General features: G+C 39.1%; 1 protein-coding gene across 1 annotated transcript; it reads right to left on the bottom strand.

The window, feature by feature from the left end:
- Nucleotides 1-1,748: 1,748 nt before the first annotated feature.
- slc30a2 (solute carrier family 30 member 2) lies at nucleotides 1,749-25,030 on the bottom strand. The gene is made up of 8 exons (XM_036147240.1): nucleotides 24,876-25,030; nucleotides 13,056-13,267; nucleotides 11,615-11,761; nucleotides 10,501-10,654; nucleotides 8,100-8,319; nucleotides 7,645-7,750; nucleotides 6,504-6,638; nucleotides 1,749-2,713 (listed from the first exon to the last, which is right to left on the bottom strand). The coding sequence occupies exons 1-8, from the start codon at nucleotides 24,956-24,958 to the stop codon at nucleotides 2,568-2,570; spliced, it is 1,203 nt and encodes a 400-aa protein (XP_036003133.1). The 5' UTR covers nucleotides 24,959-25,030; the 3' UTR covers nucleotides 1,749-2,567.
- Between the last annotated feature and the right edge of the window lie 1,628 nt (nucleotides 25,031-26,658).

A 26,658-nucleotide genomic window follows, 5' to 3' on the forward strand; every position in this document is an offset into this window, starting at 1 on the left:
AGAAAAATAGCGAAAAGACACATTGGAAGTTTCTAAACTGTTTTGTAAAGCCCTGGTTAAATGTGAAGCGACAGAAAAATTGCTGCTGAGTGATTAGCAGAAATGGATTAATGAGATAAAATCTGTTAGAATCAAGGAACATTTTCTAGATGCAGGAATCCTGCAGCAATGAGAGATGGATGAGATGGACAAGGAGGCCAAGATGAAACTAATCATCCGTTTGCAGAACTAAATCATGTCTGCTCTCCTGCGTGGCGGTCCCGTCGGACCTCATCCTACAGTCATCTGGATGCTTTGTTAGCCTAACATGATACAAATCATAGTGTTTCCCCCCTTATGGTTCAATGCACTGCAGAATATAAGGGAAGGACTCACATAAAAGGCCAGATTTACTTCTGATGTTATGCACTGAAACATGTTGGCTTCTCTTTGGCCCAGTTTTGGGTTAAAATTCAGTTAATCCTCACTTGGTACAAATTGCTACTAGCCTGAAACAACAAAATTGAGGTCATAATATCTAAGAAGTATCAGCGATCCATCCATAAAGTCTAAAATGTTCCAAAATTTAAGGGAAATATTAGACAAAAAAGGCATTTAATATCATAGTTAGGGATTTAGACTAGGCCTCATCTCCCATAATGATTGGCACTTGGACAACAACCGACAGTTTATGTAAAAATCTTTATCTTTCCATATTTTCTATTTGCTACAAACTTTTCTAGTGTGCAGTATTCACAGTGATCCGTCTCTGTTACCAATGACCTGTATGCACCAAACTGATTTAAGAGATTTGAATTTCAAGCTTTTCTTCCTCATCAGACAACTTTGGGAGCATTTTTGGTCATCACCACAAAGGTGTATCTTCTGGATGATCTTAGGTCCAATTTTATCTGTTATCTGCTGTTCAAGTAGCAGAGTTGGTTGTATGTGAATAGAAACGTTAATTTTATTTTAAAATTAACGTTTCTATTCCTTATTCTTTCTTGATCCTACCTTTGCTTTAAAAAAAAGAAACTTTGTAAAATTCTTTGGGCATTATCATGACTTAATATGGCTTCTGTTTGAACCAAACAACTGCTTATGTAGCTTAGAAAATAACAGAATCAGGTTAAACTGCAACCTTAAAAAGGAAAAAAACTTCTATTAATGTCCCAACCTGTTCAACTGCTGCACAATTTTGAGGTGTGCATTTAAATTCTCCTTCTCACATATAACCCTAACCCTTAGTGATCAAGCTCCATCATATATCAGAGCTCTGATTACCCCGTATGTTCCTAACAGAGCACTTCGCTCTCAGACTGCAGGTCTGCTGGTGGTTCCTAGAGTCTCTAAAAGTAGAATGGGAGGCAGATCCTTTAGCTATCAGGCTCCTCTCCTGTGGAACCAACTCCCAGTTTTGGTCTGTGAGGCAGACACCCCGTCTACTTTCAAGACTAGGCTCAAAACGTTCCTTTCTTCTCTAAGCCCCAGTGGGTGGAGGCAGATGAGCGTTCACACTGAGCCTGGTTCTGGTTCTGCTGGAGGTTCTCCTCCCTGTTAAAGGGGAGTTTTCCTCTCCACTGTCTCTTCATGCATGCTCAGTATGAGGGATTGCTGCAAAGCCATCAACAATGCAGACGACTGTCCACTGTGGCTCTACGCTCTTTCAGGAGGAGTGAATGCTGCTTGGAGAGACTTGATGCAACCTGCTGGGTTTCCTTAGAGAGGAAACTTTCTCACCAACCTGGAGGATCTGATGGAATCTGACTTTGGAAAGAGCCTTCAGATGAGGTTTTGTGAACTGGCGCTATGTAATTAAAATTTTATTCAATATACTGTTCTTTATTTTCCTGGAACCAAAAAGCTTATTACCAAGACTTAAAAGAACGGCGATAAGCAATAATATAATATCAAAGTTTGGAAATCGGTTGTACCTTCAGATGTACAAAAACTAGTGTCAGGCAGTGTTCTCCATAACTTGAAAAAGAGTCTCGAACAAAAACAGCCAGCGACTCGAGAAGATTGTTTCAGATTGTATCAGGAGAAGTGGCAGTGGAAAAGTGACAAGAAAAACATTTGTTTACATGTTTGATAAAATACATTCTTATTCTTAATTTATACTAATGTGTTGTTTATTATAGTTGTTTACGGTCTTTCAGTAAAAGATAGTTTGACTTACAATGCCCCATTAAGCTAGTCAAAGTTATTGAGTATTTCCTTATTAAAAATACTCTTTCTTAGGGGATATTTCTAAGGGGCCAGTATACTTCTTATGCTTCACTTCTTAATGAGGTAAAAAGAAAAAGAAGAAAGAAAGCAAATGCATCGCACCCTTGGTTAAATTATAGACTTTAACAGTGACCTCCAATGTCAGCATGGAGCCATGGATGATTTTGCTGCCTAATTTCTTTTGACTTCCTGTTGAAGGCATTGATCAGCCAAAGACCGATGTTGCTCCTTCATCAGGAACCTGCATAATGAATGTGGCACAGCGACGCGCGGTTGGCCCCAACCTGGAGGAGAAAATGTTGTGAGAGTGTCTGAGCCTTTCCGAGTCCGTTTGGGTCCAGTCGATTCCGGTCTAGGTGTCAGTCCCTGGGATCCTGGCAGAGGGAGCAGTGGCTCATCTCCTCAGAGAAAAGCTCCACCTGGACGGTGATGTTCTGGAAACCAAACTTGTTGTAGAGCAGCTCTGTGGCCTCCTGAAGCACCGACTGAGTGTCAGCGCCCTCCTCTGATGTGGAAACACAAACCAATAGAGAAACTGTTTTATTTGTATCTCTCGGTGATATGCATATATTTCCTTAGACATTTGTTTCTGACATTGACCCTTAGATTCACCTGTTTTAAAAATGGCACAACCTGCCAGTTTAAAGGTCAGTACTGGTAGCACCTTATGTGACACAACACCATTGGTGTAGCTCTCACTTTCAAAAAGGTTTGTGGCCCCTGGATTAGAGAATGCGTAAATTACGGACAAACAATACGTGTTGGTGATGAATCCCAACACTCCCAAACCTTTAATATCCTACAAAACTCAAGACTATTGTACCTAGAGACACCTCCAGAGTTTTGACACCTTTGGCAAAGGAGTAAAAATTTAAGAAATTATTCCTTTACTTCCGTAGAATAATCTCACCACCACTGCTCTTCTGCACTTTGGGAGACCCTAAAGAGTTTGACCCATCTGTCAAACTCCTGAAGTTTGCTGACGACACAAAGGTGATTGGTTTCAAAGGGACGGTGATGAGTTAGCCTACAGATCAGCTGACTCTCTGGTGCAGCCAGAACAACGTTGATCTTAACATGCTCAGAACTGTGGAGATGACCATGGACTTCGGGAGAAGCGCTATAGCGCATTTTACGCAAAAACCAACAGACTCAGGAAACAGTTTCTTCCCACAAGCAATCGCTCTAATGAATAGCAGACTCTGACTCACATTGTCAAAAAACTGTCCTATAACCCAGTAAACCTGCTTCTGTCCATCCGCCCGTTTACTGGTTACCATCAGTTATTTATCAGTTTTTCTCTTTTTCAGTGATATATATATATATATATAATTTCCTTTTTGACAAAGCTTATAACTGGAGTGGCTCATGTTACCCTGAGCTGCCTCTGTAGTTGTGCTGCTATAGGCTTAGGCTACTGGAGGACATCAGGATCTATTTTTCTCACTCTATAGAGTTCTACTGTTCTTCAATTATGCATTATGTGTTGTCATTTCTGCTTTAACTTTTTGCTCTCTCTCTTTTTCTTCATAGTAGGTACACCTGGTCTGGCGTTCTGTTAACTGTGACATCATCCAGAGAAGACGGCTCACCCGCTACTACCATCTAATATAGAACAGATTACTGGATCAATGTGTGCTTCTGTGCTTTTTTGTCTCTCTTGTTGTGTCTCTGCTCTGTCTTCTGTAACCCCAGTCGGTCGAGGCAGATGACCGTTCATACTGAGCCCGGTTCTGCCGGAGGTTTTTCCTTCCCGCTAATGGGGAGTTTATCTTCCCACTGTCACTTCATGCTTGCTCAGTATGAGGGATTGCAGCAAAGCCATGTACAATGCAGACGACTCTCCGTGTGGCTCTACGCTTCCCCAGGAGTGAATGCTGATTGTCGGGACTTTGAAGCAATCAACTGGTTTCCTTATATAGAACATTTTTGACCAATCTGTATAATATGATTGAACTTGACTTTGTAAAGTGCCTTGAGATGACATGTTTCAGGATTTGGCGCTATATAAATAAAATTGAATTGAATTGAATTGAATTGATATAGTCCGTATTATATATAACATATACCATATTTAAAAATAGTTTTTTAACAAATCTACAGTGGTGCAGTTGGCTGTGCATCAAGAAACGTCCTGGGATCAAATCCTGGGCTGCAGTCTTTCTGCATTGAATTTGCATGTTCTGATTGTTTATGCAGACCTGTCCAGGGTGTACCCTGCCACTCGCCCAGTGAACGCTGGAGATAGGCACCAGCAACCCCCGCGACCCCATGAGGGATTAAGCGGTTTGTAAAATGGATGGATGGATGATTGTTTATGCACGTGTTTCCTCTGGGACCTCTGGCTTCCTGCCGCAGTTCAAAAACGTTAACCTTACCTGCAAGATGGATTCTCGTGGTATTTGCGCGTTTACAAACACACTAGAAGACATCTTGTACCACTCCGGCTTCAACCGTTTGTGTCCGAACCAAAAAATGTTCGAGCCAATCACGCTGCAGTATTGAGGTTTAAGGCGGGACTTACCGATGCGACAACAAGAGCTGACGAGCCCACAGCCGAACCAACATGGCAGCGCAGGAGGACGCATGTGTAGCTGCTGCTATCGCATCTGTCATTTAAGAATCCATGATTCCTTCTTTGATCGTAGAACAGCAAGAAGTGCCTCAACTAACTTAACTTGTGGTTTCTCATGGCAGCTGTTGCTTACATTTTCATTTGATACCGTGATTGGCTAAAACTAACCTTTGGTAGGCGGGCACTAGGAGTCACTTCGCCAAATCACCTCAGAGACTTCTGCTGAAATTCCCTCCTTTCCCCAAACAGATTCAAATGGAGCAGACCCAGATTGATGATGTATAGAAGTACAATGCTACACATTATCAATTTGGCTGGCCAGGCTACAGAAATGTGACCGTTAGGTTAACCCTTCTTTCTAAATTGCTCTTAGGCAGGAGTGCGTGCATGTATGGCTGCGTGTCTCAGTGTTTAGATTGTGATGGACTGGCGACCTGTCTAGGGTCTACCCTGCCATTCCCCCGATGACAACTGAAGATTGGCACCCTGCATGGATAAGTTGGCATAAACAACAGATAGATGGGTCTTAATTTATACTTGATCAGAGCATATAGGCCCATTTAATTAGCAAACTATGACTTACTGGCCCCTTGAGGTAAAAATATGTGACAAAGAGTCTCAGTACTCCAACTAGAAACACAGCAGACAGGGACAAGAGTCTAAGTTTGTCTACCCACCGCACACAACTAGGAGGGTGGTAAAGAGCAAATGTTGGCGTCACCTGGTCGCCAAGTGTCCATAAAAAGAGTGAAACGCTATCCTGACTGGCTGTTTGGGAGGCGTACCGTACCCCCACAGTTGAGTGTGGCGATGCTGTTGGCCTGTTTCTCTTCCAAAAGCCCTGGGAACCTTCTCGGAGCAGATGGCATCATAAACTATGTGTAATACCCAGTAGTTTATTATGCCAATCAAAATACGCTGATCATGATTGCTCCAACCTTGTGAACTGGTATAGGAGACAAATCACTTATGCTTTGTATTTATTTGTTTTTGTACAGCACGTTTTCCGTGTGCTGACATTACAGATGGGAAATCTGTCAGAAGGGCTGTTGTTTATGATTATGAAAGATTAGAGTAGGAGCCAAAAAGACTGATTGGTAGAGAGTCTGAGGGGAATTCATTGTGAAGACCGCGGAGACCCAAAAGCCTGAGGTTGTTTACTCTCCTGCCCTAAATTATAACAAGAGCATATGGGTGTAGAAATTACAGCAGTAACTGATAAATTCCTCTACCGCCCGATGACCTGAAATACAGTTGTTAATTTTTTTTTTTTAAATGGAGCCACATCAGGCGTTTGCAAGATCAAACTGATGCATTCATAAGACGAGTTACATGGTGGAGCTTTAAGGGCATCAGGCATTTTTAAGTGCACGCAACAGACATCTGATCAGATTGTGGTACAGGTAATGGAGTCAGGTGTTCCTTTAGCCTCATACGGTTTTTAAACTGTGCTAAGAAACGTTTAACTAGGAGTCGTTGTGCAACATTTTACTGGTTGTAAAAGTCGTTTAACATCCACAACGATGCAGTGATCTATGGTTTGATTCTCCAAAGTTCGACAATATTTTGTAAATGAAGATGAACCAAATCTAACTTTGCCAAAACGTCTTAGACTCTGTTGTTTCTCTCCTCTTAGTTTCAGGCTCGCCTGGATCTTTCTTTACGTTAAACTTTCTAAACTTCCCAGATTTTTGCCATCATTCGTTCTGTGTCCGGTTACCTATTGCCAGATGAACAGAAACCAGCGACTGCCCCAGAGTCAGGGCCCACAGGTGCAACGAGTGGACGGACTTCACGGCTTTCACAGACAGCAGCACCTCCTTCACAGAGTTAAAATCGATTCCTTTGGGAGATCCTGAAAAACAGCAAACAGCACATGAGTTCACATGACACGTTAACGTATTACACGTCCCCCTGCTACTAATGACGTTGTAATTTAAATTTACAAAAGGATTTTCTTTTTTATTCTGTAGTGTCGCCTTTGACTGCAGTACTGTCAACATGTTCCTGTTGCAGTAGAAAGACTTCCAGGTATTTATTCTGAGAACATTTAGTGATCTGTGAAGACATTTTCAGTCTAACTGTATCCTCAGAATGTTACCACCTGCTGTGGCTTTCTTTCCTATATAAACTTGCAACAATAACTGTTTGGTGATGCTCTGCTGTAAGTTTCCGAAATATTGTCGTTAAACTGTGTTATTGAGGACTCAAATGCAGAAACGAGGACGGGAGGTGCACGAGGAAACCAGATGTTAATGAACAGAGTAGCGCCATAGATTCTGACCGTGGAGTGACTGAAGCGAGGAGTATTTATGCCGAGCAGCTGAGAAACAGCTGTGGGAGGGTACTACTAAGTACTGGGTCAACCTGACAACATAGGAAACAAGCAGAAACACCAAGGATAACTATGCAAAATGGAAACATGGGAATATCACCCAAAAAGCCAAGCCTAAAATAGACCAAAACCAGTAAAGTAAAATGAAAGTCCTACAGATCATGGCAAATAGGCTATTTCTAAACATGTTCATTATCTTTAACTGAGAACTGGGAAACCAGGACAGATTAATATATTATTATCTCTTACCAAATAGGATTTTCTTTTCTCTGTTGTAAGGCTCACTTGATCCTCTCTTGCTCACCTTTAAGCCTTGAACTAAGGCTTAAAGGTGATTTTTTATTTACAATGAAAACAACATTTCAAGGTCTTCAAAGGTTCCGTAAAAACAGTCTAGATTTCTTGAAAAGGGGTATTTAGCTAACTATGGTCAGTCATCTGTGTGTATTTATCAAACTCCAACCTAAACTGATCATCTCTCATAATGTGACGTTTGCTTTTTTTGAGGCGATAGAGCGCCCGCTACCTTCCATTAGTATCCTGAAGACATCTCTGAGGATGGTGAGGGTGGTGAAAAGGACGAAGATGGAGAACAGGAATGTGCAGATGGGATCTGCAACTTTGTATTCAGGCTGAGAGCAAAAAGAAAACGTAAAAGAACATTAGATGGGGTTTCCACTGATAAGAGACATTAATACACTCAAGGCAAAAAAAAAAAGAAAATGTTGCAGGAAAAAAAATCATGCTCTCAAGATTTATTCCTATGTTAAAGTAAATATTTTCTTTGCACATAATATTTTGTTTGTTGTATTAATTTATTTTTACAATTTCCCCTATTTTATTAAAAATCGTATCACAGAATCTGAAGTTTGACTACATAAAACCTTAGTTTAATTCTCTTTCAAATTGCATAGGAACTTTTTAAAGAGCCAACACTGAGGTTTCGGTCTCACCCTAACAAGAATGTGATCTATATCTGACCCGAAAGTAGATGACGGTCGCTGCCACCATGACGCCGATGCTCTGCAGCAGGTCTCCGAGCACGTGGATGAAGGCGGCGCGGACGCTTGTGCTGCCATGGCCACCCAGCAGCGTGTGGGAGTGACCATGACTGATGGGGCTCTGACCATCCTCATCAATCTGCTGGTAACCCCTGCCGTGAGGGTGGAGGGTGGTGGAGTGGTGAAGGATGTAGGCCATGCTGCAGGATGACACGGAGAGCAACATTAATACATTATTGGTAACTTTATTACAATAAAACAGGGGTTTGGAATAGTAATTTCTATTTAAATTGTCTTTTTTTTCTATTCTTTTGCAGTGAAAAACATTCCCAATATTTCACCAATTAGCCAGTTGTTGGTTACTTTTCATTCTGATTTTACTTTGTTGTCAAACTTGAATGTTTTAGACCATGAAACAATTTTTTCTATCACAGTCAGATATGAAAAGGTTTCTTTCAAATGATAATTTTATTATTAAGGGAAAAGGCTATCTAAACCAACCTGGTTCTTTGTGAAAATCTAATTGCAACATGCCCAAGTCAAAATTCTTTTTAAAAGCCTGAGAAGGCTTACAAAGCCATTTCTGATGATGCTGACTTAAACGAACACAGACTCATCTCACATTCTCCAAAACAAAAGAAAAATATCTTCATAATTCCCAAACACTTTGACTGTAGACGGATTAGACGAAACAGGATCTATTGGGAACTTGTGGATCCCATCACACATGCCATAAAACTAACTAAAGAACATTTTATTGCCAGTAAAACCTATGACTTAAGAGCACTTGGTTATACCGGTCCTCCACAAACCCAGAGTTTAAAATTAAGAATGCCTCCCTACGGTACAAAGCATAGCAGTAGCTGTAATAATGACATATTTATCAATGTTTTGCAGTCTGTATCCTATTAAATCTGTCAGAGACAGGTTTGACCAATCTCTTAACCTAGGTGATACAATGTTTGAACTGAGAAAAGTTATGCTTCTGGTTTGCAATGCGAACAGCAGTTATCCTGGTTACGTTCCACGAATTTGAAAATCCACTGGAACATGACTAAGTTGGGCTAGACGCCTTTCCAAACTGTGACAACAAATTCCAACTACAATGAAAATGTAACCTAGAGGTACTTGTAATTAATAATAATAATAATAAAATATTTGGGGTCTTGTCCGGGATGTACTTGACTTGATTTTGTCCAAGTAATGAATGTAAAAGATAAGACCAAAAACATCAACTTCTCAATTACCCAAAAATCTAGTAAATTTACTAATCTAATAATTAAAAGCTTTATCTTTATAAGACTCATTATTATCAATGGAATAAATCTTGAAGAAAAACTATTTCATTTCAGACACTTTGACTGACATAAGCAGGGAAACACACCTTATAAATAATAGCATTCCAATTATATGAGCTTCCAGCTCTGCAGACATGCTATGATATAACATCCATGCCGGTATACAGAACTGGAATGCAGCCCTCATCAACATACCCATCTTTTACCTTCTCATCTAAATTGAAATATCTGTCCTAATATTAGTCCACATTAGTCCCAGTTACAAATTATTTTAGAATTCCCACTAACTGGATACTGAAACACACTAACAGAAACTAATTTTACTCATGAGGCAATTGTAAGGACATGTAAATGGACTAAACTTATAAAGTGCTTTTATGGTCATACTGACCACTAACGAGCACACATTCACACCAATACATAGATCGGTAGGCATCTTGGGGTTAAGCGCCTTGCCCAGGGGCTTATTGACATGACGGGGGAAGCTGGAATTGAACAACCTTCTGATTGCAAGACGACTACTCTACCCATTGAACCACAGTCGCCCCAGTTCGTTCCCATGTATAGGAGAGAAAATAAATAAGATTTAACTTCAAAACTTGCACTATGCTCCTTTAAAGAATGTGACAAAAATTCTACTTTTTGCACAAGAATCCGGTTGGATGGAAATTAAAATAACCTTGAAGTTTAATGCTGAATTGAACGCTAAATATGAAATTACCAAAGGAGATTAAACATTGTGCTTAAATATAATGAAACAGAAGTAATAGTTTAGAATTTACCTAATTTTCATTAGATTTTCTGTTCCCAAAAAGCTAAAATAGACTTTCAAACCTAAATCATACAGCAACCCTGTTTTGTTACAATTGTATGAAGTTGTGGCCTAAATAAACAATGAATTAAACAAAATGTATGGAATTAATTACTTCCTATAAATAATTCAACTGTAGACATTGCTTCCAAAAAATTATTATATTGGGTGACGTTTTAAATCTTGAGCATCTATCGACACCACAGCGATTTGCATAAAATGCATTTTTAATATTTCATGTCCAGAGCTATATTACGTCGCAACATACTTACATAATATTCACAATGACGGCGAATCCAGAAGTGATTAACATCACATGGCCCTCGATCTCAAAGTCGTTGCGTACGATCCTTTCAGTGGCTAAATAGACGAGAGCTCCCGTAACGATCCAGATGGACATGACGGAGATGAACGCTCCGAGGATTTCTGGTAGCAGAAAAGAGGCCTGTTACTTCAACGCACACAAGCAGTGTTACAGATCAACACGTCTGCCTGAGATAGAACAGTTGGACCAAAAATAAACGATAGAGTTAAATTATCATTATGCTACAGTGAAAAGTTCAAGAATATAAACTGTATTTATTTAGACATTAAAAACACTTAGTCCAGAGGTTATTGTTGCAACTACTTTTTGTTCTGGTGCATTAAAAAAATCATTATCATCCTAGGACTGGACGATCTAAAAAAAAAACGATATCGATAAAATAGAAATCATATTGATCGATATCGATAATTATCAACTAATTCAAAACATAAATTTTAAATGCAGCCCTGGCCATTTTATGCTGTTACAAGCACTAAATTAAAACTCAATCCTTTATTTAACCAACAAAAAAGAACAAGTCGCTTCATGCTTGCTCAGTATGAGGGATTGCAGCAAAGCCATGTACAATGCAGATGACTCTTCCTGTGGCTCTACGGTTCCCCAGGAGTGAATGCTGCTTGTCGGGACTTTGATGCAATCAACTGGTTTCCTTATATAGGAAATTTTTGACCAATCTGTATAATCTGACCCAATCTGTATAATATGATTGAACTTGACTTTGTAAAGTGCCTTGAGATGACATGTTTCATGATTTGGCGCTATATAAATAAAATTGAATTGAATTGAATTGAAAAGTGCTCTCTGAACCCTTTAAAGTGGGCGGAGCTTGGTACCGGAACGTTACTGGGTCTGCGTTGTGATTGGCTGGGAGGATGTAATGACTGTAATATTAACTTACATGATAGTCTAGAATGCAAAAGTAAGAAAACTGTTATTCTATTGAACTTTTTATTTACCCTTTTCTTTCTATCATCGATATATGTCTATCGCTCAATATACATATCGTTATTGAATTATCGTCCAGCCCCCTAAAAAGGATTAATCTACTCTTAATTGCTGACCTGATCTGTGCCATCCGAAGTTCATGATTTTGGTGGGCGGTCTGGAGGAGATCCACAGAGAGAACAAGCTCACCATCATACTCCCAAAGTCGGTGAGGAGGTGGGCAGCATCGGTCATGATGGCCAGGCTGTGGGCCAGGTAGCCTCCTGATGGACACCAGAGAAGCAGCATAAAACCACGCACACCGCCGTCGAGTCACATCAAGCTAAAAACGGATTATCAGCCTGTAAATGCTCGTCAGCATCCTCTGAGTAATAAAAATAAAACTAGGCTTTTAACTATGGCTATCTTTAGGGGTAGATTAAACATGCAGTTTAGTTGCATTGTTGCCTCAGAGTTTGTTATTTTATTGCAAGTCATTTCCAATATTTTGACAGTCAGCAAAGGGATGTCAGCCATTTTATACGCTTAGCAATAAAGTCAGATTTTTACAGTTTTGCACAAGCCACATCTGCATAACCACTAAAAACTCTGCGCTTTTTAAAAATAGCTATTTTTTTAAAGAAATGTTTGCACATGTTTAGTTTGTACATTTTATTTAAGCTTGTGCACAAAAGTCAGATTATTTTTATCTTTACTTTAACAGTAAAGATTTTGACAGGATGCTATTTCTTTATGCAAATCAAACTTTGACTCCTGGATACTAGTGGAGCCACATTAAAAATGTTGCATGAAATCTCTGGTCTAAAAAATATAATTGCACAGCTTCTTCATTTTGTGGTTTAATTCATACCTAAAAGCTAATTTGCTCATGTGCAACCAAATCCTGGCATGAAGTCAATGCAATCTGTAAAACGTTTACATTATTTTACAGAGAAGGTACTGCTTCCATTCATATTTACTGAAACACTTCCAGTATGTGTTGGGGCCTCTTGCCAGAGTAAAACTGACACAGTATTACGTCTTGTGGCTGTGCAACAGTCAAACACACGTAGAAACTATCAAAAACAGCCACAGCCAGCTGTAATTGAAACAACACCAGGTCTAATTAAATTTCAGATTGAGCAAATCCAGGAAATCAATGAGGCCGAACCAATTACCTGTCTGCCAGGACAAGTTCTTTTTGTTAGATTTCAAAGCTCTTAAACCAAGATCATGTAACAGCGAAGTGATTCTGGACTCCAGAAGCTATTATTGCAGTGGCTGTCCACCGGGGAGGGGACGTCAGGATCAATCAACCATTCAGGGGGAAGAAAAGGATTTTCCTGCACCGTGTTTTTACTGGAGAAGTGCCTCCACCATTTTTAATCAAGAAGAAAAGCAAAAGGCAGATTTTTTTGTATTTAAAAAAAATGAAATGGATGAAATTTAACTTTTAAAGAACATTTATTATAAAGTAGTTTCTATTAATAAATTCACATAAAAATAAGTGATTGTTTAATATTTTTTACCAAAATCTTTCAGTATAATTTCTGAAATTAGGATTTATTTATTTTTTACCTATGATTTCGCCGATCATGAAGACGAGACAGACTGCAGAAGCGATGTAAAGTTTCTTCTTGGCCAGCAGCTTGTCACCGCCCTCCTCGCCAACCAAGGCCTTGGGTCCGTGGCAGTGCGCGCCCACGTGCCGCTTCAGCTCGATAGCGCCGGACATTCCCCCGTTTTTTAGCGGGAAGTCTTGGTAGTGCTCTTTGGAGTCAGCAAAGTTGCTGGAAGGATGCAGGAAGAAGTGTGTTAAAGATGATTCCCAAGTTTAATTCCTACAGTATTCTGTACAATAGAATCCAACGTCAGTAGAAATGAAACTTTTGTCATATTTTCTGTTTTTATAAGGAGAAAAAAAGTGAGGATCATTGTAGATCTCATTGTACCTGTTCCAGCTTACAGGGTTATAATGTGTTTGTCTTGTAATTGCAGCAAATCTACAGAGTATTAGGTGTCGACGCAATTGATTTTCTTGAGTAAATGTTGCAGCAGAGGGCGTTATCGTTTAGAAGAGCTACAATGGATTTTAAGCTGGAAACCTGACAAAGTTCTCTGCAATCAATGCTCACTTAGGTGGATGAATGGCTAGTGTGCTCGTTCGGTGACGGAACAGATCAAATCGGCTGATGTTGGCGGAGAAAAAGAGCAAACACGCTCCTTTTTCTTTCTTTTTTTTTTTTTTTTTTACAGCACAGGGTTTGTTTTCTTAATATAGTGGACACACACCCAGCAAACAAGCTTACTTGAAAATCAGTTTAGGGCTTTGGAAGACGCCCAAAATATGCAGATAGAAAAATTAAGAGTGATGTTCCAGTAAATATTCTGAATAATTCACATTTATTTAATTTACTTTATACTTTAGTGTCCCTGCCAGTCTTTGGAATGGTAAAAATGTCCAATAAAGGTGTTTATTTGGGCATTTCATCATCTTGTGGTTTTGCTGCTTATTACTATTGGCACTTGCAGCGGAAAGAAAATAAAAAATCATGATACAATAAGCTGAACCAAATTGACCTTTGTCACATCTTGCCAAATATTACAAAGTTCCTGTGTAAAATAATGCCTGGTTTTTAAACTTCTTTACAAGCGAAAATCTAAAAACAGTGTAAAGCGCACATCACCCTCCTTTACTTTGATGCCCCCTAAATAAAATCCAGGACAGCAACTGCACTCAGAAGTCACCTGATAAATAAATGGAGTAACTATAGTAATTATATATAATAATTATATGTACTTATATCTCAGCATAAATGCTCTGTGAAACCCTCAGAGGTTGGATAGGGAACAAACAGCCTCATGAAGACAAAGCAACCTGGCAGAGAAGAGAAGCTGCGGACTAGTTTACAGCGGAGTCGGGTCACATACATGATGTTCTGAGCTTTGGCCACCTCCTGCAGGACTTCCTGTCAACTAACTAGAGAAAGCCACATGCAATCTCATTTAAAACTTTTAGGACACAGCAAATATCTGGAAGAAGACGTTCTGATCAATAACACCAAAACAAACATATGTTGCTATGCTACCACCACTGTGAAACATGGTGGTGGTAGCATCATGCTGCAGGTGCCTGTCTACCCAAGGGACAGAGACTGTGGCGTCTCTGCATTTAATGTCGCTGTGGAGCTCTATGTTTGCAATAATCAGCGGGACATGATCGTTCTTTATAGAGTAATATTGTAAAAAAAAAAAAGCATGATTCCCTTACCAAATAAAAATTGTGATAAACATTTGTGTCTATATATCTAAGTCTGCCAGAAAACTAACAAGCTCAGTAGCTAAATCCTCTTGAGGCACCTTGATGTTGGGGCCGGCGCACCAACATTTGTTTAAATATTGAACATCTGAAATTGCAGTGCACATGACCAACATGCTCTCAGTAGACAGCTATGGGGCACAAATCCTGTGGCCCAATCAAAATACTTGAAATGTACACGTTACGTTTAGGTTCTGCCGGCTAGTGTGTGACCATCAAGGCAAGGCAGATTTATTTGTATAGGATATTTCAGTACAAGGCCTGTTCAGTACAAGGTCCCGTTTTTCTCTCCTCTCCAGCTTCACCCTCCCTCCTCCCTCTCCTGCTTCTGCTGCTATGTCTTTTGTCTTTCTGAGCACTTTCTTCATATCACCTGAATTCTGAAAAACATGGATCTGGTAAGCTGGTCTCTTAACGCTATTGATACATTTTTTTCAACAGGTAGGCAGCGTAAGGGGGACCCGTCCTGTCCCGATTTGACTCATTTTGTGGGATACACCCTATATTTTTGGATGGAAAGTGGTGTGTCTTTCGATTTTATTATTCCTGGACGTGGAGACGTATAGATGTTTGGATTCATGATACTTGGATTTCTACTTATTGGATTTGGTGGATTTTTGATGTATCAGCAAATACAGTGGATGTCGGTAGCCATTTAGCCTTGATCAGACTGCCGGCTGCATATTACACGTTCACTAAGGCGGTGAACGAACAGACCCGGATGTGGAGGAGCAGAGCCGAATAGCTGTATGTGTTGGAACGCAGACTGCCTTCGGTGGTTGAACTCAAGGGGAGATGGGATAAAATCTGGAAGTGAAATGCAGAAAAGCCCAACTAATTTGGAATATTGGATTTGCCATTTGGAGCCAGTAAAAGACTTAAAGCTGATGGGTAAGTCAGTGCAGATTGTCCTCATAACAAATAAAGTATTGGATTACGCCTCCACTATCAAAATCACTCCCTGGATGTTATGGCGAGAGAGCTCAGAACCCTCCCCCGCTCCCTCCTCCCTCGCTGACACCTGCGGATGCTTTCTCAACTGTTGGCCGGCTGATAACATCAAGGGCAATGGCCTCTGGAGAGTGTTCACGGAAATATAAACACTTTCACCCCAACAGACACACATAACTGATGCTCATAAAAACTGATGAACTTACACGCGACTAGTCTCCAATGTTAACCTCTGCTTATATGTGTTTCGTCATATTTGTGCTTCTCGTGCCAGAGGTTTTTGATATCTCAAACGGTACCCTGTTATTAGGATAAAGTTTGAATTATGTGTTTTTCCCTCCTATCTTTCCACAGAGTCAATGGCAGCGCCTTGTGGGCACCGTGTAAGTGGTGTCCTCAGTAAATCGTCTCCAACCAAAATGTTTTTGATGTATGTGATGGCGGTTGTACTGAAACAGTAATTTCCCTCTGGGATTATTAAAGTATTTCTGATTCTGATTCTTATTCTTATTCTGACAATGCAAAGTGCTTTACATGATTAAAACACTGGAAAAGAAAAAAACAGAATAAAGGCAAATATGAAAAAACAGTTGGAATAAAATGTAGGAACATTTAAAATAAATAAAAGGAAAATGTAAACTAAAATCAAATACTAATTTAATGTTGGTTGTCCTTGCTAGCTAATTGAAGGTTTGATGTGAATCTTTTATGTTCAATTGATGTATATAAGTGAGCCCTCATTTATAATTTTATGTATAAGAATTATTTAGCTTTTATAAAAAGGATTTTCTAGTGTGTTGGTTCATGCTAATTTATCTGTTTATCAAAGCCAGGTTGTATGCATCACAAAAAAATTAGTTGCTGCTGATAGGTGTTGAGTTTTCGTTCCCCACTTATTGTAACTAAATCTACTAGATAGAGAATCTGTGGCAACAACTAAAAGTTGATTTTCACAGACACTCTCCATCCAATCTGACTGAGTTTGGGGACTATTATCTTATGAAGTGTAAAGCTGGCAGGGAAAAAACCCAGAAGACTTGGAGCTGTAACGGCTACAAAGAGCAGACCTACTGAGGCTGGATACCAATGTATGAAAAGCTTTATATTTTTATATGTAAAATAAAAACTAGAAAACAATGTATCCCTTTCCTTCCTCTTCATACCTAAGTAATTATGTGTGTTTTTGTGATGAAATACAATTCTTGTTAAATACATTTAGCCTTGTGGTTGTAACATGGGAAAATGTGAGAGAGAAAAATATTTTCCTCTGGTAAAGATTATCAAGGCAATGAGGTGTATTTACATCTCATTGATGGAAGATTAAAAACAATTAAACAATTAAACAAAAGAATATTTGTTCCACTCTTGCAAAAAAAAAAAACACAAACAGCACAACAAGAATCAATGACTCCTAAGCCTTAATGCTTTGGCACACCTCCAGGTTGCCGGTCCAACTGAGGGGGTTGGGGGCGCAATGATGTCGCTAATGAGGTGGAAAAAACTAATTTGGCCTGACTTGAGATAAGCACACACACACTTTAATTCACACGCTCCACATTATCAGTGCAAGCGTTGCATGATCTGCCTTTATCACACAGCCACTCCTGTCAGGGGACGTCCGGGATGAAAAGAACTGGTCGAGCGGAAAACAGATTCTGTTCAATCACCCCACAGGGACAAGGGAGATCGCACACTGAGCTCCACCTGAATTTATTTAAATTAGTTTTACATGTGCAAGATTACTCAAACACATGGCTCTCTGTGGTGCTTAGAGAAAAACATGTTTTGAGAAAAGTGGAATCTAATTAGCTTGTTTGCTTTGACGGCAGCCCTTGTTTCATGGTAAACGACGGTTTACTTTAGAGTTAAACGCAAAATTATTCATACCCTTGGCAAATTCTCTTTTAATTCTATAAACATGCTTCTTCTGACTGGAAGTAACGACAACAGTTTGGAGCAGCCAAACTAGATAAAAGTTAGGGTGATGGCACAGAGGCCTTCCAGCCTCAGATACTTGAAGCTTATCACCAAAGAGAGATCATCAGAACACCAATGGAAACCTGCAAAAAACATTTGTTTTTATTTCCATTTTTTTTTGGATGAACTAAAGTACATTTAAATGTAAATCTGCCAGAGGGTGAATAATTTTGGTCTATTATAATGGCTACAAAGATTGCACCGGCATGTCTTTTATAATAATAATAATAATAATTATTATTATTATTATTATTATTATTATTATTATAACAACACATTTTATTTATAAGCGCTTTCAGAACAGTCAAGGACACTATACAGAGCACGTATTATGTTTTCTAACATAATAAAACCTAAGAATCTAGAAACATTTTATTTCAAAAATTCATTCACGTCAAAGATAAAACTGTGATCAACCAGATTTCTCTGTTCGCCGTCATCAGCCACTCCCAGGCCCAATTACTGCCTGAACTGTTCTTAATTGTACAGTTCACTTAAATCACTTAAACAGAACCTTTCTGACAACATGAAGTAGGCGGCATCTTATAAAGCAACATATCATCTCACAATTAAAGAAATTAAAGAACAGAGGATCTCCTTTTCACGTTGTACCTTCTCCCTCTTGGCTCTATTTTTAAGAAATATGGGATTTATTTTCATTGTTATGCAGATGACATACAGATTTATATGTCACTCCACCTCTCTTCAGTCTCTGTTTTTATGTTTTTGAAGACTTGAAAGCCTGGATGGTCAGCTCGAGGACAGACCCTTGGCCTGCTATGACTTTTTCAAGAACTTTCAAGAGATACAGTAAGTTTGAAATGGTTCTGTAATTGACTAGAGTACCAGGGGTCGAGTGAGGGCTGTTTTCAGGTGGGGGCCAATGACTGCGGTTTTGAGAGCTGGAGGGACCTGACCAGAGTGTAGTGGCTGGTTAATGATTTCTGTGATTAATGGACTGATGTTTGATTTCAGCGGCGGTGTGGGGAGAGGATCCAGTGAGCATGTGGTAGCTTTCAGGCTTCTAATGATCCTCTCCACCTCTGTCTGAGTGACGCCTGAGAAAACAGAAACAGTGTTCAGTGGCTTTGGGAGAGTGGTGTTGGGGGAGATGGGGCGGAAAGGGCAGACCGAATAGCTGCCACTATCTTGTCGTGTGTGTGTGTGTGTGTGTGTGTGTGTGTGTGTGTGTGTGTGTGTGTGAGGGACCTGGCTTTGGTGAGTGCTCTGAAGTAAGATTTTTGGCCACTGGAGGTGTAACGCCGCTCCAGGGCACGGCCTTTCATTTTCCAGAGTTCTGTCATGTACCATGGTGCTGACCTAGAGAATGTTACCGTTCTTTTCAATTCAGTTCAATTCAATTTTATTTATATAGCACCAATTCAGGACACACGTCATCTCAAGACACTTTACAAAGTCAAATTGAATCAAATTCTCCAGGTTGGTCAGAAAGTTTCCTCTCTAAGGAAACCCAGCAGGTTGCATCAAGTCTCTCCAAGCAGCATTCACTCCTCCTGAAAGAGCGTAGAGCCACAGTGGACAGTCGTCTGCATTGTTGATGGCTTTGCAGCAATCCCTCATACTGAGCATGCATGAAGCGACAGTGGAGAGGAAAACTCCCCTTTAACAGGGAGGAGAACCTCCAGCAGAACCAGAACCAGGCTCAGTGTGAACGCTCATCTGCCTCCACCCACTGGAGCTTAGAGAAGACAGAGCAGAGACACAGAAAAAAATTGTTTGTTTTGATTGGTGCATGGTACTCGAGGGTATTGCGAAGGCTTGAGTCGTAGTTGTCAACAGATCTATAAACTGACTGTGTGACTGGTGAGATGTCTTGTATGCCCTGGTTAAAGAGGGTGGTGTCTATTGCCTTCACATTTCTGAAGTGGATTTGTCACTTAGTTTTAATAGATTGGCCTGCTAAGGGCAGTCTGTCCCATTGGGATTACCTTATGGTCAGACACGCCTACGTCATAGACTTTCATGTTAGTAATGGGGACAGTGTCTGTTATGACCAAATCGAGGGTGTGGCTCCGGTGTTTCAGCTATTATTAATCTTTCTTAAACATCTTATTGATAATAAAACGTAACATACAGTATATTGTTGGAAATAAAGAAAGATTTATTAAAGAAAGTTGAACATAAATGTGTTCTTCTTTTACAATTGCAGTTTCAGGACATACTTGCATCGCTTTCGGAGGTAAACTGGATTCAACATGCTGAACATCCTGATACATCGTGTATCCATGGCCGACAGTGCAGTGCATCGTCCAGTAGTCTGCCTACGATGAAACTGATGGTGTTGTATGCAATGGCCACCATCTCCTATGTAAGCCGTATCCAGAGGTGGGTAAATGTATTGTACTTGGAAAATGTATTCTAGGAGTGGTTTTGCTCCACCGTATCTTTTACTTCTAATAAAGTAATATTATTTTGAAGAATTAAAAACAATTTCTAGCCTACAGACCTCAATTTACGTAACTGAATAAAGAACGAACATGTTTTGAACGAGCCATTTCCCATCTGATGAGCCTGTTGTGCCATTTGCAGGTCAGGTGATTACACAGTAGACAGTAGATTAACAGTAAAAATTGTCCCTCTTGAAGCTTTGCAATATACAAAAACATATTTATCACTTACTCCTGTATTCATATCAAAAGCTTTATGTGAAAAAAAATTGGGAAATGTGTGTCTTCCTACTGATTTTGTTGTAAAGTGATGGTGTTACTTACTTTTACTCGTGTTTTATTTTATTCTATAGAATACCAGAATTTGCATATACATTTACCTTGTATTTTCTGCCTAATTACATCATTTTGTACATATCAAATTGAATGTTATGACCAGTTACTCAGTGCTTGAGGCTGCTTTTTACCAAATTACTTTTACTTGAGTGAAAATATATGCTACTCTTGTGCACAATTTCTGGCTGGTCTGCCCACTTATGTTCATTCACACTTCTCCCCTGCGCCTGGCTACATTTATTTCTGCTCTGAGTGCAAGAAAGAAAAAAAATCTTAAAGCCAGCAAGGTTTGCTGGTGTCAACATTTCTTATCAGAGTCATTTTTTTTTTTGACAGATTAATGAACACCTTTTGAACTAAAACCAATTAAAAACTGGCTTTGGTCAGAAAAACAGATGGACTTGGATTCAAATTGGACTAAATAACTAATAGGTTGGGCTGTATAAACTGGAATAGATACGTCTGAATTGTTGCTGCATTGATCAGATGGATTCAACTTAACAGAAAATCCAAGAGAGAAGTCAGAAATATCCTCAAACACCAAGGATCTAATTTGGATCTTCTGCATTTTGAGAAATAGGGGAAAAAGTCTTCGGTGGCACTTTCTAGAACATCTTAGCCGTCTTTAAGCACCCGGGTCTCAGTGCTTGTGTGGCAAAGAAAGAACATGGAAAACACCGTCATTAATATCACATTTATCCATTACTCAATAACCTCCAGGCAGCTGCATAGTTATGACTTTCTTCAGACACTCAGCAACAGCAGCAAAGACTTCAGAATGCAGCCATCGATCTGTGAAATGAAATGCCACCTCAGATATAAGCGTTAATGATAGTAATTTCATAAATGCTTGCATTATCAGACATGAATATGATTCCAAAGGTAAAGAATATGAATATCCCAGCAGAAAGAGAGAAAAATAGAGCACTAATGTGTGTTTTTGAGGCACTGCACTAGTTTTAACTGACAGCTGAAAACATCTTTAAACCCCTCCACATATCATCCCACCAATAACATAAATTTATGGAAATTTAAAATCACATCTGTGCTTCTAATAGAGCAGCTGTACTGGGGGTGTGAAAATCTCTCTACTTTGGGTTCACTGATTTTACCTCTTTGCATTTAACTTACGCTTTAAAGGTTTTGCCTTAATATAAGTACAGATTTACCTCATATTGAAGTTTCTATAGGCTGAGCGTTAGAAAACAGGCAGGGTTAGTTTGTGTGTGGAGCAATCCCACCCATGCTTTGTTTTCTTGTGCTGGGGGTAGGAGTGTTAACCTAGGACATTTAAACCTGAGTAAAGAGATGAGCATTTGTAGCCACTCCTAGTTTTGCTCCAGGCTGCAGTTCCCTAGACTTTGGTTTATGTATCCTACCCTTGTTGGGTTTAATCCTTTTAGGCTGCAAAATTAAGACCAAAAACAATAAATGACAAACCCAGAAGCTATAACTAATCTGTTCAAAAAACACATAATTAGCGATAAAAATGCTACACCTGTATATAAAAACTGCAGGATGGGTGTGAGGGAATCACCTTGTGATAAACCTGCTTTGGTTTTCTTCCACAGTGTCAGGCCACATGCATGTAAGGCCAAAAAATTTAATTAATTAATCTTCTATGAAACACTCATGAATTAGTCCCATCCAATGTCCCTTTGGGATCCAATAAGACTATTTACCATTTACAGCTTCTTCATGAATTTAAAACAATGAAATGTTCGTCTGGCCTCTTATAAAGTGTCTTGAGATGACATATATTATGAATTGGCGCTATATAAATAAAATTGAATTGACTTATAACAATGAATACATGTATAGCATATGTAGGTCCATCCATCTTATAGTCTATGCAGGATTGCAGATGTTACCTTGTTCTCTCCTTTTTCTCTCCTCTATTTTTGTCACCTTTTCTCCCTTTCAGCATTTCTTCCTGATCTTTTTTTCCTCTTCTAGAAGGTGTCTATCTCCAGTGGATCATTGGATAAGAGGCAGAGCACACCCACTCGCAAATAAGAGCAATTTCAGGAGACCAATTAACCTAACAGTCATGTTTTTGGACTGTGGGATGAAGCCGGAGTACCCAGAGAGAACTCATGCATGCATGGAGAATATGCAACTCTTTGCAAAAAGCCACCATTTGAACCCAGAACCATATTGTCCTGCACCATCTTGCTACTAACTGTGCCACTGTGCAGCCTGTTTGTGCATGTTTAAATACATAGAAATCAAAACATAAGTATATTTGTAGACATTTTCACATTTGTTTCTGACAAAATTAGTAAACACATAAACGTCAGTCTTCAAGTTGATGGAACTGTCACAAAGTGGACAGACTTGTGTTTCAGTGTCCACAGGAGCTTGACGTGTGCCTTGTGTTACAACTATGAACAGTGTTGAACTTTTTAAGTTGTGAAAATGCGATATAAATCCATGCAGTACCTCAGGAAGGCTTGAAAAGATGGGACATTACTTTTAAAACCCGATTAACTGCACATCTTTGTGTTTTGGCCCGTCAGTCGCACACAGCAGCATATCCAGGTTATTCTAGTCAAACTCCCAGTCCTTAAAGAACTTGCATCATAAAAACATCTCATCTTTTAAAAGATAAGATCAAAGTGTTAATTTTGGTCATTGGTTATTTTGAAAAAAAATTGAAAATTGTGAAGAGGCTCAATTTTTTTTATTATAATTTATTGAGACATAAATGTTGACACCCCACCATGAAAACATTCGAATGAAACTCTGGTTTTTGGTTTCGTTGTGCCACCTCAAGATGTTTAGTGAGCCCCCAACTGGCCATCCCTTTGCAAAACGTCCTGGAGGCGCCCCTGTTGTAAACCTTATTAAAGCTCATTCTGCTGTTTCTGCAAGGCGGGCCTTGATGGGCTGGTTCAAGATCATGCGTTTTGTTTTTTGAAATCTCATTAACTTAAACAAAATTATTAGTCACTAAAGCAATGTAATGTGTTTTCATTTTTATGAGCAGAATTTCGACTCAAATGTTCTGTTTGCTGTGATGTTTCAAATTAAGACACTTTTTACACATTTCCTCATATAAAATCTACTTATCACGCATTTCTTTATTTGTTATAATTTGCAAACAAAATACAAAATGTTTCACTTGTTTAAATATATTTAAATGTTTCTATCTGAATTTCAACAAACGATGATTCAGTAAGCGCCAAGCAGGCAAGCGCGCAGGAATGGCGCAAATGGTGCGTGAAATCCCAAACGCTGTGCCATATGTTCAACTCTCTACTTCTCGCCACCTTTGTTTGATTCCCTGTCGACGGAGGATTTCATAGGGGCCAATGCCCGCAGAACAAATTTAAGATCTCTCTGAAAATGTTTTTTTTTTAAAGCCCCTGCAGTTTGTTCAAACCACTTCTTGGAAATTAAAAAAAGGTAAACAACGGCGGGAAATCTGACGTGATCTGTGCAAATGAAATATTTATTGATTATATGGTGAAATCCACAGGAGGCCTGTTTTGATTACCGATCGTGTTTATCGAAATTTCTGTTATAATTCTGAATAATTTGTTTGATTGGAAACATTTAAAGATATACACATTTAACCTCTTAAAACCCGATAATTTTAGTCTAAATACGGGCTCTCTGGTGACTAAAAATGATCAGTTCCTGTTCAAATATATATATTTTTTTCTCCTGACAGATTTGGAATGAGGTTGACAATTGATCAAATATATACAAAACGATCTTTTTCCGCCTTTTTTCAGATGTCTAAAAGCCTTTGTTTGAACTAAAGTTCTTGGGTCTTGAGGGATTGAAGGAGAATTTCCAGAATATTTTTGCATCTAGTTTATTTATGCTTTAGCCTTAGTTTGGGGCCTACTCTCATTCCTGCAAAATCAACAAATTACATTTTCTGGATTTCTGTCGCTTCCTTTCTTTTTTCTTTTTTTGTATCTATTTCATTTTGGCCAATTTGTGCATTTGCTTGCATCCCCCTCTTGCAAGTCTGGCTGACATGAGCTCTGGACGTGCACGGAGCCGCGCCGCAGCGCGCTCTCCCTCTCTAATGACAGATGATGAGTTTTTAGCACTGCTCAGTGAACTGGGCCCCGGGGCCATTTGTCACAGGCTGTCCAGAAACGAGCCAAGCATGGAAATGAATTTGCTCATTCACATAAAACAGCCCGCGTCAGCCATGCTCAACATGCACCACGGTAACGAACCGCTCCCTCTGCTTTGCGCATGTTACGCGCAAGCTTCGGGACGTGTCCGTGCCACACGCGTGGATTTTTATGAAGTTTTTCACATCGAATAACTTATTGTCAGCATATCACACTTTAAAATAAACATTTTCTTTTTAATTCCACGTAGAATTAGCCGGTCGCCTAATTACCCTCTTTGCATCTTCTGTTATAAAACGTATTGTCTCACCTTTGCATTTTCAGGGAATACAGCTTCGCGCTCTTCTCGTCTATCAGGTGGGATTTCTCTGAATTAGACGGAGTGTTATCCATTTTTGTTGTCCAGAAAGATATAAAAAGGTATAAATATTTCTTCCTCCTTTTGCAAAAAAAAAAAAAGCGAGAAATGGGCGAGAAATGGGTGAGAATCAAGGGATCCGTCCGGTTGACTATTTTCAGTCGACGCAGAACATGGTCAGCCAACACCTCATATTCTGGGATTTCTTCAGGACAACCCCGTAAACTCCTTCATTGCAGCGCAAAAAGACAGCAGGATTAAAACATTTGTAGTTGTTTTTTTTTCCTTTGACTTCTCGCTCCTTAAAGAAACAAACAAATCTTGCTGGACTTGTTGCCTTTGACGCGAAGCTGCAGCAGGAATGAGGCGCAGCGCTCTGAACACTGCAGCTGCGGCTGTTCCTGCAGAGCGCAGAGGGTGCAGAGCCTGACTGATCACAGGACACCTGAAGTTAATGGGACAGGCGGCAGAATGCGCGAACGTCACTTTACCAGAACATTGTTTTAATTGTGGGCTCAACCAAACAGAGCCACATATCATATATATTCAAACCGCTTATTTAACATATTGCACAAGGAAAACATATATTTACAAATATCAGCACGCATGCATAACTATTAATAATGACGTTTTTTTTCTATTTTTGCATTCAAATAAGTCAATTTGCATTATTACCGTATAACCTATTTTGTGTAACCCTATTGTGTAAAGCTAAAAGGTGAAGGCATAAAATTATGTTTATGTGGGACTATTTTTTATTTTATTTTTTATTTTTAATAAAAGTGTTCTGGTGCTATTTGATTAAGGCCTTATTGGAAAAAAATATTTAATCCACACTGTCCCTAATGATTTTCGAATGTATAATTATAATGATAACACGCACTTAAGTCACTTTTGTTCTTACCTGTTTCTTTTTCCTGCCCACTCATCAATCAGTCTTATTGGATAGAACCGACTCAAAATTACTCTTAGCAACCATTAAAAATAAATTTAAACCCACAGACTAACTGATAATTGAAATAAGCAACTCATAAATTTGCAAGGCAATCATGCGTGATTTTGGCTGATCTTTCCGCTATAGCAGGCCACTTTATCATATAATAAACTTTCATGAGCTCTTCGAGGCAGACGTCTTGCATTCATGTCTGAAAAGCTGTTTCAGACATGAATTATAACAAATAATGACAAATGGAATATTTTCTTCCACCTGTGAAATTTATGAATTATAGCAGTACAATGCAGACTTTAGACTTCAGAAAGTTCAGCCATATCTCATACATCTACATGGTTAATATATACAGAGCATGCATGCCTTGTACAAAAACTAGGAAGAACCAAAGAGAGGAGATTAAGATTTGATAAAAAAAATGTATCATACAGGGTTAAACAAACATAGTTCATATTAGGTAAAAGCCAAACTGATGAATGCTTCAAAGATAAAACCACAGGAAGTGTAGAACATATATTATTGCACTGTAGGAAACACGAGGATGAGACTAAATGAAAAAAAGATGAGGCAATTAAGAAGAGAATTGAACCTGATAGGTTTATTATGAACTACGGTAGAGGGGATAAAGGGAACACAGAAAGCTATTGTGTAATATCTCTAAAATATAGGAATATATCATAGGATTTTGTTTTTTCATCATTAATGCATTGTTAATATTAATATATATATTTTTTTTACAACATAAAGCAATCCCGTCGAACATGGTTCTTGCTCCATACTCCAATA

This window comes from Fundulus heteroclitus, chromosome 15 (assembly GCF_011125445.2).
Source record: "Fundulus heteroclitus isolate FHET01 chromosome 15, MU-UCD_Fhet_4.1, whole genome shotgun sequence".
Classification (NCBI taxonomy): Eukaryota; Metazoa; Chordata; class Actinopteri; order Cyprinodontiformes; family Fundulidae; genus Fundulus; species Fundulus heteroclitus.